Here is an 18,924-nt window from a genome sequence, read left to right as displayed (position 1 = left end):
TTTATACATATACAATAGTTAACACGATAAAGTAATAAATGATGAATAATTAATAAGCTGGTTTCTTTCTTTTTAGAATGACATTTTAAAATCTCCTAAAACCTGTTGTTATTGTAATTCCTCTTTTATATTTTTTTAACCCTGAAAATATAAGAGGGTGAGCATGAAAGTTTTATCATTAATCACACAATTTATTAATTAGATAATAAATCTTGATTAGCAGTATAAAATTAGTCAAGTAAATAAGTATATGTGCTAATAAGTTTTAAAACTCATGCAAACACATAAATGATTAAATTTAAGTTTGAATTGATTAGCAGGTTAGTTTCAGTCAAAATACAACAAATTGTTAGTCTAATTCAAATATAAAGGACTGTTTGATTTATGCTGGAAGGTGTGGAATTATTCTTCTTCCTAATGGTACTTCTCTTGAAATTACTAAGGGACCTGAAGATCTGATGCGAACCCCTCCCATGAGAAAGAAAGGAGCCTAGCAGCCTTTTATCTGTCTATTCCTGATCGAATTCACTCCCTGTCATCGTATCTTGTGTTAGAATCGCTTTCGGGCTTTGGGCAGAAAAGTTCTCGTAATTTATTCCCCCATTAAACATCCATGTTTTGGTCCTTTTCGGGATTTTTTTTTTTTTTTGGGACAAAAATTCAAGTTTGAATCTCCCTAATTTTGATATAAAAAGAAATGACAGTTTTTTAATAAACGATGATGGGAAAACTTCACGACCATGATACATATTAAATCATGAGACCTTGACCGATTATTCATAAAAATAATAATAATAATAATTGATTTTTTTTTTTTTTTTTTTAGAGGATAAAAATGATTGATCTTGAATATTATACCAATTTTGAATAGTTGTTATATAGTTGAAAGTAGTTGATTTCATATTGCACGTCTCTACACCCAGCGGCCAATCCTGACTCATATCAATTTCGAACAAAAAAACAAAAAAAAAAAAAAAAAAAAACATTATCGTTATTTTCCCATCTAAAGTCAACATTCAAAGTCTTTGAAAAAAAAGTTCAGCTCAAGATTCTACGATATGTTTGGGAAAAAAAAAAAAAAAAAAATTGTATTAACGAGACAAGAATTGTAGTTCGGGCGTTGACTGCACAAGTGATCCATATAACATATAAATTGGGCCTGATTTAAAAAGAACTAAAGTGGGTCTGGTTATGGGTCTTTCCAACCATGGGCCATGGGCTATGGGCCAACGTTCGGCCGATTGTAGAATCGCCATATATAAACACAGAGAAAGCTGATCCCTTAACGGGGAGCCAGGCCGCTAGGGTTTGTGTGGTTTTGTCTTCGAAGAACTTTGAAGCGGGGAAAGCTCCATCTCCGACGCCGCAACCATAGGTCGTATGCACAGTCGCGGGTATACATTCTTTCTCTCCCTCTTACCTTTGTCTTCTTCCTACCATGGTTGAGTGTGTGTAGGTCTTTTAGTATCTGATTATGTGTATGTATTTGCGGTTTTTACAGTAAGGGTATCTCTGCCTCTGCTCTGCCTTATAAGGGAACTCCACCTAGTTGGCTTAAGATTTCTTCTCAAAATGTAAGGCAATTGAAGACACACCTCACTTTCTAGTGTACTTTTTTACACTAGAATAATTATTTTATTTTTAATTCTACTTTTTATCATAGAGCAGTGACTGTTTATTATTTAATTTTTATTTAGCGTTGGTCTTTAGATTATTTATTATTTAACTTTATCAATTTAATTTTGTATTGTTTCTTAAATCGTTTATTTTATTGATTTTAATTATTATTAGTATTCGTGCTATACACGATACACGGAGTGTATGGCTATAATAGATAAATTTTAAAAATAATTCATAATAATTAATTATATTTAAAAATATATATAAAAATTTTATTGTTAATAATTATTTTTTATAGTTTTTTTTTTCAATCTATATTATAAAAATTTATTAATAATTATAATTTTAATCATTATCTATAATATTATTTAATTATAAAATTTAAATTTAAAAATATTTACCTATTTATTTTTTTTTCCATCTATAAAATTTTCCTATCCAATTTTTTTCATCTAAGAAATTTTAATTCAAATTTAAATATATTTATATAATTAAATTTAAAATCAAATGTTTTCCATTATACAAATCAAATTCAAATATTTTTTTAATTCTTTGCAAATGATTAATTTTGAATTATTTAATTATTATTATTATTATTATTTATCCTATAAATTCATTTTTACCTTATAAGATAAATTATTTATAAAATTTAAATTATAAAATATTTACCTATTTAATTTTTTTCCATCTATAAAATTTAAATTCAAATGAATTAATAATTTGTTTTAGATATAAATTTTATTTTGCTTTGTTTAACAACTATTATTTATAATATTATATTTTTTATATCCAAATAAAAATATATATTTATTTATTTTCATGTATTTTTATTATCTAAAAAAGAAGAAACGGTGAACAATATATAAGTAAAATCATGAATCACACTCACTATCACATGCATGTAATCTTGGAAACTTACACAGTATCAAATACTATGTTATATATACATATACATATATTTATTTGATTTTCTAATAAATTATTCTCTATTTCTATGAACTTAAAAAAATAAAAAATATACAGAATACTTTTTACTTGTTGACCAAACACAAATTTCGTGAAAAACTAATATGGCGAAAATCTCAAAATGATTTTGATTCTTTAATGACATCTTAATAAGGAAAAAATAAAAAAATAAAAATAACTATTACATATTTAGAGAAATCTATATAACAATAAACTTACGTGACAAACAATGGTCTAAAATTATCATAATCATGAAAAGAAGTTATTTGTGAGATAAGTTGATATTTATCCTCAAGTAAAATAATTAAAATTTAAATAGTTTTAGGGTTGATTAAATAGGTTAACATTTTCCTTATTAGTAGTTAATTATTTTATTTTATTTTATTTTATTTATTTATTTATATTTTTGAAACATTATGTATTCTAAAAAGGAAGGAAAATAAAAAGAAGAATACTATGTTATATATACATATAAGTAATGGTGAACAATATATACATATATTGTTATATATATGGCAAAAATCTTAAAATGGTTATGATTCTTCAATGATATCCTAATAAGAAAAAATACAAAAATAAAAAAAAAACCAATAAAAGTAACTATTATAATATTATTAAAATTATGGAAGATTAATCTATATAATATGGTAAACCAATATTCTTCCAGGTATGTTATCAAATATTTATAAAAAATAGATGAGAGAAAATTAGATATGCTTATCATGGACGATAGAGTTGGGTAGAGAATTTTTTAGGATAAATTATTTATTGAATTCAAATTAAAAAATGTTGATCTATTTAATTGATTCTTTGAAAATAATTATTTTTTTAATTAATTTTTTATTTTATATACGTTTAGGGTTTAGGGTTGAGGTTAAATATGTATTTTCGGAAGGTTTGTTTATTTATTCGTGTAGATTATATTTAATTTTTTTTTATCTTATTTGGAACTTTGTACAAATGATTTTATAAAAACTAAAATTAAATTTATTAGTTTATGTATTATTTTAATTTATAATTGGTATAAAAAAAAAATACAAGTATAGTAACAATTAGAATTTAGAGATTACTCCTATTTTGGTAAGCGATTATCCATTAGTTAATTCAGGAGCTTTTAATTTCAAAGAGTTCTTTTCAAAAAAATGGAAAAAAAAAATGCAGAAAATTGAAACATATATGGTATGGCCGAATCGTAAATAGTATTGGATAATCCGCTATTCTAGCACTTAATTAAGATAAATATAATTGGTGATATCATAATACCCACACAATACATCTTACTAACTGGATGCGATTAAAAGTTGTTTATAGATGAATAAAAAAATTATTTGTTCTTATTCCCACTACTTTCTTAAAAAATTAAGTTACGTAATAAATGAAAACTAAGTTAAAACAACAAAAACAAACCACAAAATATTGAATACCTAAATAATTATATTAACCAACTACAAAAATAAAAATATTTTCTGCCTCAAAAAAACTATATTATAATTTATACTAACTAAAATAATTTTTTTATTAATTTCAATTCCAATAAAAAAAGCATAATAAGAAAAAAAAAATAAAAACTATAATATCTAGGACAAACGTTTAATTTTCTTAAGTTACTTCGTGTTCAATGAAGTTATCTCAAAGTCATAAAATTCCGGCACCACTTGATTGCTTGAACGATCGTATTGATCTTTCTTCCATACCCTCGATCTTAATAATCTCTTGCGTCGTTCTCTTTTTATTTTTTTCTTCTCTATCGCTTTGAAAAAGTTGATAGACAAAGATAAATCAATAATCAATGATTCATCAGAAGTATCTTTTTTCTTTTTGATTATCATGTCTTGATTTAGCATCTTCAATTTCAATCAAAATTTATAGCATAGCTCACGTCCATGCTTATGATTAACATGATCATATTTAGGATTCATAAAAATATATATATATATATATATATTGAAATTAAAGAATAAAAAAAAAACTTTAACAACTAAAACATATGAAAGACTAAAAACTAACAAAAAATTGAATACTAAAATTTTAAATAACTTGAAGGTGTTACTTATATATTTATAGCCAAATATGTTTAATTTATTTGGTAAATAAAATAAAATAAAATATTAAATATGAAAGTGCATCTTAGTATATATTATATTAGGCCATAATCAGGCTATAATTCTGTTATTATATATATTATATAATATATACTTAGCCAAAGAAGCTACAATACCATCTTGTGAACCATGGTAATATAATATGATATTATATTATATAATATTATAATAATTGAAATATATATAATTTTAAAAGGATAAAAATATATATTTGGTAAATAAAATAAAATGAAATATTTTAATTATGTAAAAATTATTACCATATATAGTAATATCAATTGTTTGATGGTTATGGAAAATTATATCAAAAATTAATTTTATATATATTTGATTTTATCTATAAAAAGGCAAGATAACGAATAATAAATAAATAAAAATAAAAATAAAAATAAAAAATATGTTTTTGGAGGGAATTTGGAAGAAGTATATGTTGACACGTGTTATATACGGTTCTTCTTTTATATATTACATAGATTATTATTATTTTTGTATTGTTTTTATTTATTTTTTTCTTAATTGATTAAAAATCTTTAATCATTAAAGCATTAGAATTTTATTATTTTTGCAATTGTTATTATTATTATTTTATCTATTTCCTTTAATCTAAAAGGTGGCACGCCAATTCATCACAAATTTTATGGTTAAACTCTACTACGGTGACGATACTGTAGGAAGGTACATCAGGATGATAAAAAGCTTAACACATTTCATTCTTATTACCTTACTTTTTTAATACAAAAAAAAAAAAGAGCCTGGTGTTGGATTTTTTCTCAACACATAAATAAATAATAATAATAAATAAATACATAATATAAGAGTTATCAAAATATGCACAAAATTTATTTATCAATAATGTAGCAATATTTAATTTTATAATACTATTTACTAATGTGTTGAAGTAATTAAAAGTCTTAATTTAATTGCATTTTGAGTTGGTATGCCAATATATGGATATTCATTTTTTTATTTTTATTTTTTTTGGCTACTCATTAGTCCTTATCAACTTTAGACATTGTGAGACATTGTATTAACTCAAGTCACCCGTGGACAAAATTCAATTTACTCTTGAGCCACTTGATCAATTATTTTTTGTCGTTTAGCTTTCAATTGGTGAACAATGATGGTGCAGTCACGCGTAGCCATAGTCATTAACCAAAAACAAAAAGTTCCATGAAATAATAAAAGGAAAATTAGGTTTATGTGACCATCTATGGGCCATGTTAATTGAACTTCAAGCCAAAACTACACCCCTTATGGTGGCGTTTGATACACAAGACAAGTTCAAATCGGACTGGATCGGACATAATAGGTCTGGATCGGACAAGATTAAACAGGATATAATAGTGCAGTATTGTATTTGGCATAGTTCTGGACTGAATGGTGGATTAGTTATCCAATGTTTGGTGCAGGATCGGAGTATTTTGTAATTATAGTTTTTATTTTTTTTAATAATAAAAAATTTAAAAATTATATTTATTTTTTTTAAAAAAATTATATTTAATTAAAATTGTAAATTTATAATGCGTGTTTTCATGCAAAATTTTATTTTTTTTTAAACCCACAATATTATAGTTTTTATTGCGCTCTAAAGATTACTAGCGAGAGATTAGCTATAAAAATTATAGAAGAAGAAGAATATATAATATATTGACAATTTCATCCATTCTTGACGATAAAAAAAACATGTACTTTATATTTTACAATTTTATCTTCAAGACTTGCAGCAAAAAGGACAAAGTCTTGAAAGACAATATTAGGTATTGAATTTTCGAAAAATTGTCTGATTGTTTAAAAAAATATATTGGATATCAAAAAGTAGAAGACAAGTAAAGAATTAAATATTTAAAAGCACGGGATATGATAACACTTTCTTTAAATACAATGCAAAACAAAATATTGATTATCCAATAGGAAAGTAGGCAATTGAAATAGAAAATTCAGCCAGCCAAATACAACAATTCATTCCAGGAAACTAAATAGAGATCAAAATGTCAACTTTGCTTTTTCCTGCAAAATCATGCAACCAAGTCCAAATCCATATTCAAATCCTGTTTTCCAACATTCTTGACATTACATACTTGATTACTTGCATCCGAGTTTGCTAAAGGACAATCTAGCACTAATATGACCAACATAACAGCTCTTTTAACGTGTAGAAAAGCATTCACAAACCTAACAAAGAAAGCAAAAGAGCATTAGCCATGCTTAATTAACTTCCCATTTGACTTTGCATGCAAAGAATAATAGGTTAAGAAATTAAAATATAATCAGACAGGATATGCTCACATACTCAATTACATTTTAAAAATTGAAATATTTCTAATAGCTACGACAAACAGATATTTTGGCAGCTTCTATAATTGTTGATTTGCAGAATACATTGTTTATCTAGAGGATTACCAAGATAAAGTAAAGAGAGGAGAAGTTTCATCATTTCTCAATTCCATAACTAGGAAGGAACAAGGTCAACCTTTCTTTCTTATATGTTTTTTAATCTTCCACTTTGTTTATATGTGTGTAGGGGTTTCGCTGAGTGTTTTTTTTTTTTTTTTTAATAAATATTTTTTGCTTCAAAAGCGTAAGACTCTTTATTATCAGCATCTCTACTCAAAGCCTTCTTTGACAAGATCAGTGGGATTCAAATCTCTATAGGTGCTCCAGAATCTGTAGCAAACACACGATTATCACCCGACTATCATCATCATCTAATTCTAATTCTTTGCACACAAACATTGCCCAAATTAATTCTACTTCTCAAACCAACATCACAAATAAAATTAATCTAGCCAATGCATCATAAGCAACACATCAACAATAGGCAAAAACAGAACATTATGCTTTAGCTCTAGTTTAAGCTTCCAAAATCAAGCCTTCTTCTTCCTGAATATCAAATCAAGCCCTAACTTTATAGATCGAAGCTAATTTTGTAGGTCAAAAAATGACATGAAACAAATAAAATTTCATAATTTTTCAAGTAAAAAAATGACGTAAAAAAATGAAAAAGAAGAAGAAGAAGAAGATGATGATGATGGAAGATCGATGAAGCAAAAGAAGAAGAAGAACTCACTGGCCAGAGATGCTTCGAAGGGGATGGTCAGCTTGGATATGCTTCGATCGGAGATGCTTCGAAGGAGATGGGTCAGCTCGGATGGAACGATTGCGGGACGACCAGAGATGCTTCAAAGAGAGCTCGCTTGGACAAAAGTAACCCAGTCTCTAGATGGGTCATATCTGTCCTCTTCATTTAGGATAAAATGACCAACGGGATAAATTTGTCCCCCTTCCATATTTGCTTTCCTAACACTGAACTGGGACTGTATTTTGTCCTGACCTACCCAATCCGGCATAACAAACATGGCCATGTTCGAACTTCTAAATGCAAAACGCCACATGACTGTTAGTGTTCTGAGTGTGGTAGTGGAGATCGTGATGGTGATGAACATGAAGTACCACAATTGTTTGATTATAAGTCAAATTTTCTGTATATTTTTAGTTGCTTTATTTTCTTTTCTTTTTGAATTAAAGGTTATATGTCTGCGTTTACATTTATATAGAATAATATTGGAAATAGATTAATTCTCTGATGTAGTCGAATTTATAAATAAACTACTAAAATATGGAAAAAATTAGTAAATAATTAATAAAAAAATATGAATTAAACTGAAGGTATTATTTTATATGAGGTGATACTGTATTTTGAGTCCGAATGCCTATATATGGATATTCAAATTTTTTAATCCACATTCTTTACATGGATAAAAATCAATTAACTCTTAAACCGCTAGATCAATTATTCCTTGTAGTTCGATTTTCAAATGGTGAGCAGTGTTGATGCTATCACATGTAGCTATAGCCTAGCAACCTAGAAAAGATAAATAATTAGTTCCATACAATAATAAAAGGAAAAAATTAAGCTTGTTGGTAACCTATAGTCTTCTTGTGTTTTGATCGATGATCTACGCATGCATCTCCAATTTATTTGTGGCCAATCTTTTTTTATTATTGTCCTTTTTAATTTTAAATTCTAGAAATTAGAAAAACTACAAAATTAGCAAAAACCTTAAAATATAGAGACAGAATGTTGGAATAATTACCAGACATACAATAAAATAGAAAATAACCATATCAACCTCAACCAACAATGTCACACCTTCTTTACTGCAACGTGCGCTAAAGGCAAATTTTCTAAGGGAGCTACTTTCACATGCTTAAGGAACATTAAGGTGCATAAGCGTAAAACACATTTTAAAATGGGATAATATTTGGCTCCATGTATTTCTCCCCATCTTCATATGTGGCATTTTGTTTTTTCGGGGAATGTGTTATTTCGTTTGTTGCACATATGGCTGCTATAATAAAGGTTGCAATAAATCAAGATTCTTTCATTAATACCAGGATTAATCATACTTTTTGAAATAATTATTTCTTAGCAACCCAATTTTTGTGGGATTCAATTATTACTTGGTGAAAGATAATAATAATAATTATTATTATTATTTACATATTACACATTACATGCTGGATTCAATTTTCACTAAAAACATATTGCATTTGCACTGAATAGAAAAAATGAAACAAAATCATAATTAATTTGTTAAATAATTGTAATAAAATACTTTAATATATGCGTAAAGGTTTGTTTTAATTTTTTAATCATCATTATTATTATTTTTAACTAATTTTTAATTATTATTATTATTTTATTTTTTATTTTATTTTTTTTAACATATTCTCTTTCACTTTCTTTTTTTTTTTTTTTTGGGTAATTATTCTCTTTCGCTTTCTCGGGGCATAAAAGATTAAGTCATTGTTATTTTTGAGGAGGGATATTATGAATCCCAAAAGTTAAAGGCATGGTCCGGCTACATGGTTAACGGTGAACCAGCACACACCTGACTTTGCTTATGGACAGTCAAACCATGGCCCAAATATGGAAATTTTTGGCCTTTCCTATTACATATTGTTCGAGAAATGGTTTGTGCTTTTTGGCAACAAAGTTCCAACTTCCATGTATTAAAATAACCCACCGATTCGATTTCATTTTTTATGTAATTATCAGAATGTTTAATGAGCAATTGAACAGTCCAGGAAACATTGCAATAAAATCACACAATTGTTAGGTTAATATATTAATTTTATCCACATTCTAAATATTGAATTTTTTTTTTTTTTGGGGGAATATGAATTATTGATATGTTGAAACATATACAAAAACATCATTAGAAAGAAAACAAAAATAAAAGTATGACCTGTCGTTGGAAATCCTTGCGGCGTTTTTGAATGGACTATTTTACTTCCACACTGTACGTAGCTGATGAGCCCGTGGGTTTGAGTTTGCCCAGTACTGCAGATTCTCAAAAATAAAACTAGAGGGAATTTGGCCCAATGCCTTTATAGGAACAAGCTTAGCAATTTTTATCCCTTTATTTGGTATCTTATTTTTTCTACTCTTTTAGTTTTTAATAATTTCCAAATATTTTTAGATCCAAATTAAATGCTTTTACTTCTTCTTTTTTTTTTTTTTTTTTTTTCTTTTTTTTCTTTCTTTTCTTCACCCGATTTTTCTCTTCTCCTTGATCACCCTTCCTCCAAAACTGGCTCATCTCTTCTTATTCATCAAGCTTTCTTCACTTAGTTGCCCTTTTGCCAAACAGCCCCGTTTCATCTCTCTGATAACCAAGTATTCAAGGTCTAAAATGTACCACAAGAGAGGACTTTGGGCTATCAAGGCCAAAAAAGGCGGCGTTTTCCCTCGCCACGATTCGAAGCCTGCCACAGAGAACCCACCTCAGAAACCTCCCAAGTTCTACCCCGCTAATGACGTCAAGAAACTGCCTGTCAACAAGCGCAAGCACAAGCGCACCAAGCTTAGGTTCAATTCCGAAAAGGTTTTTTTTTTTTTTTTCTTTAATAATGTATTTAATGCGTTTTGGCTACATGTTATTTGGCTTTTGTTGTTCTGTTAATTGGATCTGTGAACTTTTCAGGACTAGTATTACACTGGGGACGGTGTTGATTGTGTTGGCTGGGAAAGGGAAGAGAGTTGTATTCCTGAAGCAACTTTCATTCGGCTTGCTTCTGGTGGGTAAGACTTTTTTCTTTTTCTTTTTTTTTTTCTTTTTTTTGCTTCCAATAAATTGCCAAATGTTCTTGCTTTTGTTTTTGTTTTTGTTTTTTTGTGTTTATTTTCCTTTGACTAGAAATGAGTATTCGATTGCTATAAATAGGAATTAAATTATGTGTTTTATTTTTTATTTTTTATTTTTATTTTTTTTATATATTTGTTCATTTTGACTATTCTTAACAGTTCGGTTCAAAATTTTCTTTCCTAGATAGTGGAATGTGCATTTTTGAATTGAAATTACCATATGCAAGTCCTCTCTTTAATAGACATTTTGTTGATCTATTACATTTGCTATTATATGTCTTGCAAAATTATGGAAATGCTAATTTGCAAGAATGAAGGTTCTTTTTTAACCATTTTGTCGGATCATATTGTTTTTCTCTTTCCAATGAGGATAATGGACAACAGTTGCGTCTATTTCTTTTTCCTTTTTATGCTTCCACCCTGCATTTAGGAGATGAAAACCGAAAACCATGTATTTCACAAGATAATTCCATTATGCTTTATGTATTAGTGAAATTTAGCTGCTTTTAGTCATTGATATGTTTGCTCCTTTTAGATTTTTAGTTGATTTGTGGTTTGTTCGAAATGTTGCATCATATTATTCTTGACTGGATCGCATTGATATTTATGTACATATCTGGTTAATATTCACCCAAATATCTCTTGTTGGTTCTTCTTGAAGTTTTAGTTTTGAACTTTCTTTCCAGGCAAGACCGATCCATATGTTATTTTAAGCCTAAGGGTCCAAGTCATACGCAGCAAAAAGAACAGCGAAACCATAGTCATTGGACCTCCTGGTGAACCAATTTGGAATCAGGTAAAGGTCCTTGTAATTTTGCTTCGACGTCTGTGTTTAAATGAAGTTGTAAAAGATTTTCTAAATGATCATATATGTTTATATATATATATATATATATGTGCTTGCTGATAGGATACAAGCAACTATAGAACATTGTCTGGTCATATGCATCTTCTATCAAGTCATATAAGATATTTGGTGATGCAGTGGTGTTTGATACCACTCATTGCTTGACTGCATTTGATATGCCACTTGGGATATGGGTTGGAATGAATAATTATGGTATGCCTTGCTTCTTTGGTTGCTTGCTTCAACGAGAAGAAAATCTAAGGTCTTTTTGATGGGCATTGAAGGCAATAGAGCGAAAATAGAATACAATACAAATATATTCTATTAGTCATTTTGTGTAGAAAGGAAGTGGGTTTATTGGTGGTTTTGTGTAGAAATTATGATAATACAAATTTTCAGTAATTATGATAATATAAATTTTTTTGTCAGTCAAACCATCTATTATATGGTTTGTGGGTGTAATTGCTGAAGCAGCAGGTGTAATTGCTGTTTTGAAGGATAAGACGTAAGGTTGGTCATGCTCATGACTAAATTTTATATTTATTACTCATATAACTTTATGGAACTAGGTTAATTAATCTTTAGACAAGCATGTATTCTATCAAACTGTTCTAATAGTATCATCATCACTTGCTTATTCCCTTCTCTTTCTATTACGAACAGAAAACTAATTTCTACTTACACATTTGTTATGTCATTTAATTTTATTTTTCTAAAGCCCAGTTGACAAATAATCTGTTTTGCTATTTATGAAAATATTAATCATCTTTGTAAAAGTCATAAACTTCATATTTAATTTCATTATTGTTACGTTTTATGCTTTGATATGTTATTTTGCAGTTGGGCTAGACATTATTGATTAATATTTATCATTCTCTTATTTCATTTTGATATGTTATTTTGCAGTTGGGTTAAACATTATTGATTAATATTTATCATCCTCTTGTTTTTCGTTGGATATATTTTAGTGTTGACGAGTTAAGGAAGCTTTTGTCTGACAAGGATGCATACCATCAATTTTTACTTTCGCTCGATCAAGTTAAAACTCAAAATAATGTACGTACATAAGCTTTTTCTCTCAGTTGGGAATCTGTCTGTAGTACTTAAGTGCATAAAGTGCATGCATCAACCCCTTTTAAAATGCTTGTTAGTGAATATTGGGTATTGTGCTAATACAATGACTTTTGTGCTTGATTTATATGGTTTATTTATGAGCATGGTGGTTTATGCCTTCCCAATATATAGTAGTTTCGCTATTGTGATACTTGAGTCTATGTTCTGATTATTTTTCCTAAATATTTTTTTGCAACTTGACAATTATCAGCTTAGAGATGAAATTCGCAAAGAAAGACTATAGCTAGCGAGTTATTCTTTTCTTGTTATCTACTAGTTTTTGCTATATTAGTCATGCACAATTGGATTATGCATGGAGATATCTACTAGATTTTTTTTTAAAATTATATATATATATATAAATCAGTCGAGCACAATTGAATTATGCATGGAGAAACAGATCCTGAATTTATTTAAACTCACAGGGAGAACTTGGAAAAGGAACCATGAATTATGGAGCTCAGAAATCAGGTAATATTTATCTTGCTTTCTTTAGGTGGTGTCGAAATTATTGTATTGATTGTGAAACATTTTCTCCTGTTTGTATGGTACACGGTGCAGAATTATGAGAACAACAGAGTTGGCTGCTGCAGAGGAGAAGCTACATGAGCTTGAGAGACAAAAGGAAGAAATGTTGAGGTTCGGTTCCCTTGCTTCCCTTCTCCAAAGGCTTCAAGGTATAGAATATGATAATTTATAGTTGGAAATCTGAATTGCGCAGTTTCTTTGTGCTCAAGCTCAAGTTTTTTTCTGTTGTTTTGTACATAGTGGCTGTGCTTAAACACAAAAGAACTAATGTAGAGAAGCCAAATTTGATAACAAGCAGCTTTTTGTGCAAATTTACAAGAGGCTTCGCACCACTTAAGCGAGCACTCATTCATCTTGCAGCTAAAACAAATTCACTCAGTTGAATTGATATTATAGAAAGATATATACTTGGAACACATTGAAATCTTACTTCTAGTTTCAGTGCATTGGCTAGATAAATGTGATTGTCTGTGTATTATTTGGTTAAATATTTTCTCTTTGCTAGTATATCAGTTTTGACAGCACTTGTTCATGTACGTTCAACATTCATCGTGGTATGGTATTATATAGTTAAATTTTATCAGTTTTTGCCACAATTACATTTACATTTATGATTTTTTAACTTGAAAAAACTGACGGATGCAATCTATTCTTTTAAGGCTTTATCTGAAACTAAAACTAGCCTTTCATTATGATGCACTGCTTCTACTTGTTTTGTCTTTGATTGGACAATAATCTCATATTGGCTAATCTGATTATGAATCGACATAAATGTGAGTATAACTTCAATGTAAAAAGCTAAAAGAAGCTCCATGTTTAAGGAATAATACCACTTTAAACAATTACACCATGGATTTGATACCAACACAGCCTTTTGTAGGAGCTGTAATATTCTCTAGTTTTTATTCATAAAACACTTGTACATTTTTCGCTTGCTAATTCAAATTTAGTTTTTAGTTTTTCTACATGATTCTCATGTCAAGATGAAGTGTAAGGACCTAATTTCATTATTAAATTCTCCATATTGTTTGAGAAGTGGAAAGCTTCTTCCAATCTCTTTTAAAATGCAGTTCCATGGCAGTATGTCCATAGGAGAGTAGTCAGGAGGGAATTAATTGTGCAGTTGTGGAAAATATTTAAATAAATGGATATGAAAGTGTCAAATAAATGGAACCATCTCCCATTTCTCATCTACCCTCATTAACTTCTATCCCTCTCTCTTCCTCTCCTTGCTACCACATTCAATGAATCCTGTGTGTCTCCTTCTCTCTTTCTCTTTTGTTGGTTACGTACCTTTCAGCCTTTCTTTACACTGACCGACCATTGCAGAAAACACAATACCACCTTCAATGCAGTTCAGTCTCCCTGCATACCCCCAACCTTTTGTGATAACAAAAAGATTGAAAATCTTCATTGTGGAGCCCATAGACTTCAAAAATATGTAATTAAAGTGTACGTTCGTTTAAAGATTTTTAGTATATGTATATATATATATATATATATATATATGTACGTAACATATACGTATAATTTTCCCCTTATATTGGATTCATTGTTTGTCACATTTAGACATGATATAACAGTGCAAGTTATATGTTGGTTTGATTTTATGTACAACAATCCATAAATGGTTTGAAAATTTCCATTTGAAAATTACAACCTTTGTTCGTTACATACGATCCATTGGTAATTACGAAACACTTGCTTGTTCAAAAATTTAACAGCGGTTCCATTGGTAATTACTGACATTCCGTCGGTATATTTAATTTTTCCATTTTTTGAAAGCAAACCACCTCAATCGAATTTGACACCTTTGATAATGTTATTGTATACGAAGGACATGCTAAATGTAACTATATTTATGATCGTGAACAAAATAATCCACAAATCACCACAATGTCAACATTACATCCATTCAAGCTAATGTTATGTTATGATTTAGCACATGTGTCACAAACTTGATATCTTATTCTATTTGATCCACTATGTCTGTCAGGAGTTATGTGGGATGAGCTTTTTTCTCTTTAGGGTGAAAGGAACTGGTAGAAGATTATTCACTCAATTGTATTTGTGTTGTCAGCATATTATGATATGATGAAGCTCTTTCACTTTATGTTTCTATTCAAAATTTTAAAGACCACAGCTGTTGTGGTTTGGATTATTGGTAGGTCCATGGTAGGAGCCGCATTTGATGATTATTATCTTCTTAGGGACATATTAAATGTTTTGTATGAGAAGTCTACTTGCTGTTGATGTTTTGTGATATCTAAATATCCACAATTATACTCTTTAGTTAACTTTTAATGCTTTTATTATGTGATTATTGTGTTTAATATTATATTGGTTTTGTTATAATTTAGCAGTTTTTTTTCCTTGTGTTAGAAGGCATGGTTTGCTATAATTATCATGAGGAGGAAGGGCAATACTAGATTTTGTAATGTTTTTGAGCTGTTTTGTTTGCAGACATGATTGAAGAATTAATCAACAAGGGGTATGAACGTTGAAATAAAGCAGCTGCAATGAAAACTCCTATTACTAATTGATTGGAAAATATCATGCAAGAGCGCTCAAATAATGGCAGAGGCTTACGTGTTATTCCATTGAACTTATATGAGTTTCAAATTGTTGGCTATGGCATGTTCGTTGGAGTAGTCAACTTAGAAAATAAGACGTGCTCATACAAGGAATTCGACATTGATGGATTTCCTTGTGTCCATGCAATTGTAGCATATAAGTATTGACATATTTCTCCATATATCCTTAGCTCGGCGCATTACTCATTTGATTCATTCCGTGACACATATTCAAAAACCATATATCCACTTGGAGATAAATGTCAATGGCATGCTCGAGATGATGTCATAAACCAGCTTGTACTTCCACCTAAGATTGGCAAATAGTGAGGAAGACCAAGAAAGAAGAGGATTCAATCTCAAGGAGAGGAACGTCTGCAATATAGATGCGGGAGATGCAAACAGATTGGTCATAGCAGCCGATCATGCTCGGCCGCTGTACCTCTTGATAGCACTACCAACCAACAGCACCATTCAACCAAAGGACCATAAATTGCTCTATGCTATATTAAGACAATGGGGGCATGTTATGCGGTATGCGTGTGTTATGCAATGTAGTAGGGAATGCAATTAGTAGCTCAACCGCTAACATGTGTTTTGGCATAATAGATGTTGGTTTTATGTGTTGTTTTGTTGGCAAAGTCATCTGTCGTACTGTGTTTTTAAAATATCATTCTGTGTTCAGTTTTTTGTAGGTTTCTTACTGTTTCACGGATGCTATTACTACCCAATGGTAATTATTGATGCATCATCGGTAATTGACATTTGTCCACCGTCGTAAAAGAATCACCACAATTCCATCAGACAACTTCAATCGTGTGTATTTCCACCAAGAACATGCTAAATCTAGCTTTATTAATGATAATTGTTGACAAAGTAAGAGAAAAAATGACATTAGTAAGTGAAAGCGTTCAATTTGTAGTTGCTTGAAAAGTTACCGTAGGTTTCATCGGTAATTACCGAAACCCATATGGTAATCTCATCTTATCAATTTTTTGGCCCCCACAAGTCCCCTAATTGTGTTAAATGCAAAAACATGCAAACTATACATTCTTCAATGATCCTAAAGAGAAAAAAAATCCTAAAAGTTCTGAAAAAGTTTTCAAATTGGCACAAAAATTTGATTACCGTAAGGCCTTCGGTAATTACAGATGAAAACCTACGATAATCAATTTGTAGTTGCTGGAAAAATTACCGTATGTTTCATCGGTGATTACCAAAACCCCTATGGTAATCACATTTTACCAATTTTTTGGCCCCCACAAGCCCCTTAATGTGTGTTAAATGAAAAAACATGCAAAATATACATTCTTCAATAATTCTAAAGAGAAAAAATCCCCAAAAGTTCTAAAAATGTTCTCAAATTGGCACAAATATTTGATTACCGTAGGGCCTTCTATACCTACGGTAATCAATTTGTAGTTGCTGGAAAAATTTCCGTAGATTTTATCGATAATTACCGAAACCCCTATGGTAATCACATTTTACCAATTTTTTGCCCCCCACAAATCCCCTAATGTGTATTAAATGCAAAAACATGCAAAATATACATTTTTCAAAGATTCTAAAGAGAAAAAACCCCAAAAGTTCTGAAAAAATTCTCAAATTGGCACAAAAATTTGATTACCGTAACACCTTCGATAATTACCGATAAAACCTACGGTAATCAATTTATAGTTGCTAGAAAAATTACCATAGGTTTCATCGGTAATTATCGAAACCTCTATGGTTATCATATTTTACCAATTTTTTGGCCCCCACAAGTCCCCTAATGTGTATTAAATGCAAAAACATGTAAAATATATATTTTTCAATGATCCTAAAGAGAAAAAACTCTGAAAATTCTAAAAAAGTTCTCAAATTGGCATAAAAATTTGATTACCGTAGGGCCTTCGATAATTACCGACAAAGTCTACGGTAATCAATTTATAGTTGCTGAAAAAATTACTGTAGATTTCATTGATAATTACCGAAACCTCTATGGTAATCACATTTTACCAATTTTTTGGTCCCCACAAGTCCCCTAATGTGTGTTAAATGCAAAAATATGCAAAATATACATTCTTCAATGATCCTAAAGAGAAAAAAACCCCAAAATTTCTGAAAAAGTTCTCAAATTGGCACAAAAATTTGATTACCGTAGGGCCTTCGGTAGTTACGAATGAAACCTACGGTAATCAATTTGTAGTTGCTGGAAAAATTACCGTAGGTTTCATCGGTAACTACCAAAACCCCTATGATAATCACATTTTACCAATTTTTTGGTCCCCACAAGTCCCCTAATGTGTATTAAATGCAAAAACATGTAAAATATATATTTTTCAATGATCCTAAAGAGAAAAAACCCTAAAAATTCTAAAAAAGTTCTCAAATTGGCCCAAAAATTTGATTACCGTAGGTCCTTTGATAATTACCGATAAAACCTATGGTAATCAATTTATAGTTGCTGAAAAAATTATTGTAGGTTTCATCGATAATTATCGAAACCCCTATGATTATCACATTTTACCAATTATTTGGCCCCTACAAGTCCCCTAATGTGTGTTAAATGCAATAACATGCAAAATATACATTCTTCAATGATCCTAACGGGAAAAAAATCCCAAAAGTTCTAAAAAAGTTCTCAAATTGGCACAAAAATTTGATTACCGTAGGGTCTTTGGTAATTACCGATGAAACCTACGGTAATCAATTTGTAGTTGCTGGAAAAATTACCGTAAGTTTCATCGGTAATTACCGAAACCCCTACTGTTATCACATTTTATCAATTTTTTGGCCCCCACAAGTCTCCTAATGTGTGTTAAATGCAACAACATGTAAAATATACATTCTTCAATGATCCTAAGGAGAAAAAACCTCAAAAGTTCTGAAAAATTTCTCAAATTGGCACAAAAAGTGGGCTAACATTGTTTGATCTAATGAGACACAAAGAGATATATATCTTGTATAAAGTGTTGAGCCTCTGCTCAAGCCCACTTACCCAAGCTCAATTGAGATTTCAATATAAAATTAATTGGTTCTGGATTG

General features: G+C 29.5%; 1 protein-coding gene and 1 long non-coding RNA gene across 5 annotated transcripts; both read left to right on the top strand.

Annotated features, from left to right (window-relative positions):
• The first annotated feature begins 1,106 nt into the window (after window positions 1–1,106).
• Window positions 1,107–1,740, top strand: LOC125421305 (uncharacterized). The gene is made up of 2 exons (XR_007239599.2): window positions 1,107–1,394; window positions 1,502–1,740. It is a non-coding gene; the product is annotated as an uncharacterized LOC125421305 (long non-coding RNA).
• Window positions 1,741–10,206: 8,466 nt separating this feature from the next.
• On the top strand, window positions 10,207–16,588 carry LOC132799255 (large ribosomal subunit protein eL6z-like). 4 transcript variants are annotated; one of them, XM_060819731.1, is made up of 6 exons: window positions 10,209–10,576; window positions 10,676–10,773; window positions 11,523–11,632; window positions 13,164–13,267; window positions 13,358–13,473; window positions 15,788–16,588. In XM_060819731.1, the coding sequence occupies exons 1-6, from the start codon at window positions 10,506–10,508 to the stop codon at window positions 15,826–15,828; spliced, it is 540 nt and encodes a 179-aa protein (XP_060675714.1). In that variant the 5' UTR covers window positions 10,209–10,505; the 3' UTR covers window positions 15,829–16,588. The 4 variants fall into 4 exon arrangements, 3 of the variants coding, with proteins under 3 accessions (XP_060675714.1, XP_060675715.1, XP_060675713.1); XM_060819730.1 differs by having other exon boundaries at window positions 10,210–10,560; XR_009640418.1 differs by having other exon boundaries at window positions 10,207–10,560; window positions 13,222–13,473; window positions 15,788–15,820.
• Window positions 16,589–18,924: the final 2,336 nt, after the last annotated feature.

Source organism: Ziziphus jujuba, chromosome 8 (genome assembly GCF_031755915.1).
Source record: "Ziziphus jujuba cultivar Dongzao chromosome 8, ASM3175591v1".
NCBI classification, from domain to species: Eukaryota; Viridiplantae; Streptophyta; class Magnoliopsida; order Rosales; family Rhamnaceae; genus Ziziphus; species Ziziphus jujuba.
The sequence above is the reverse complement of the archived record's forward strand: the minus strand, read 5'-3'. Positions and strand labels throughout refer to the sequence as shown.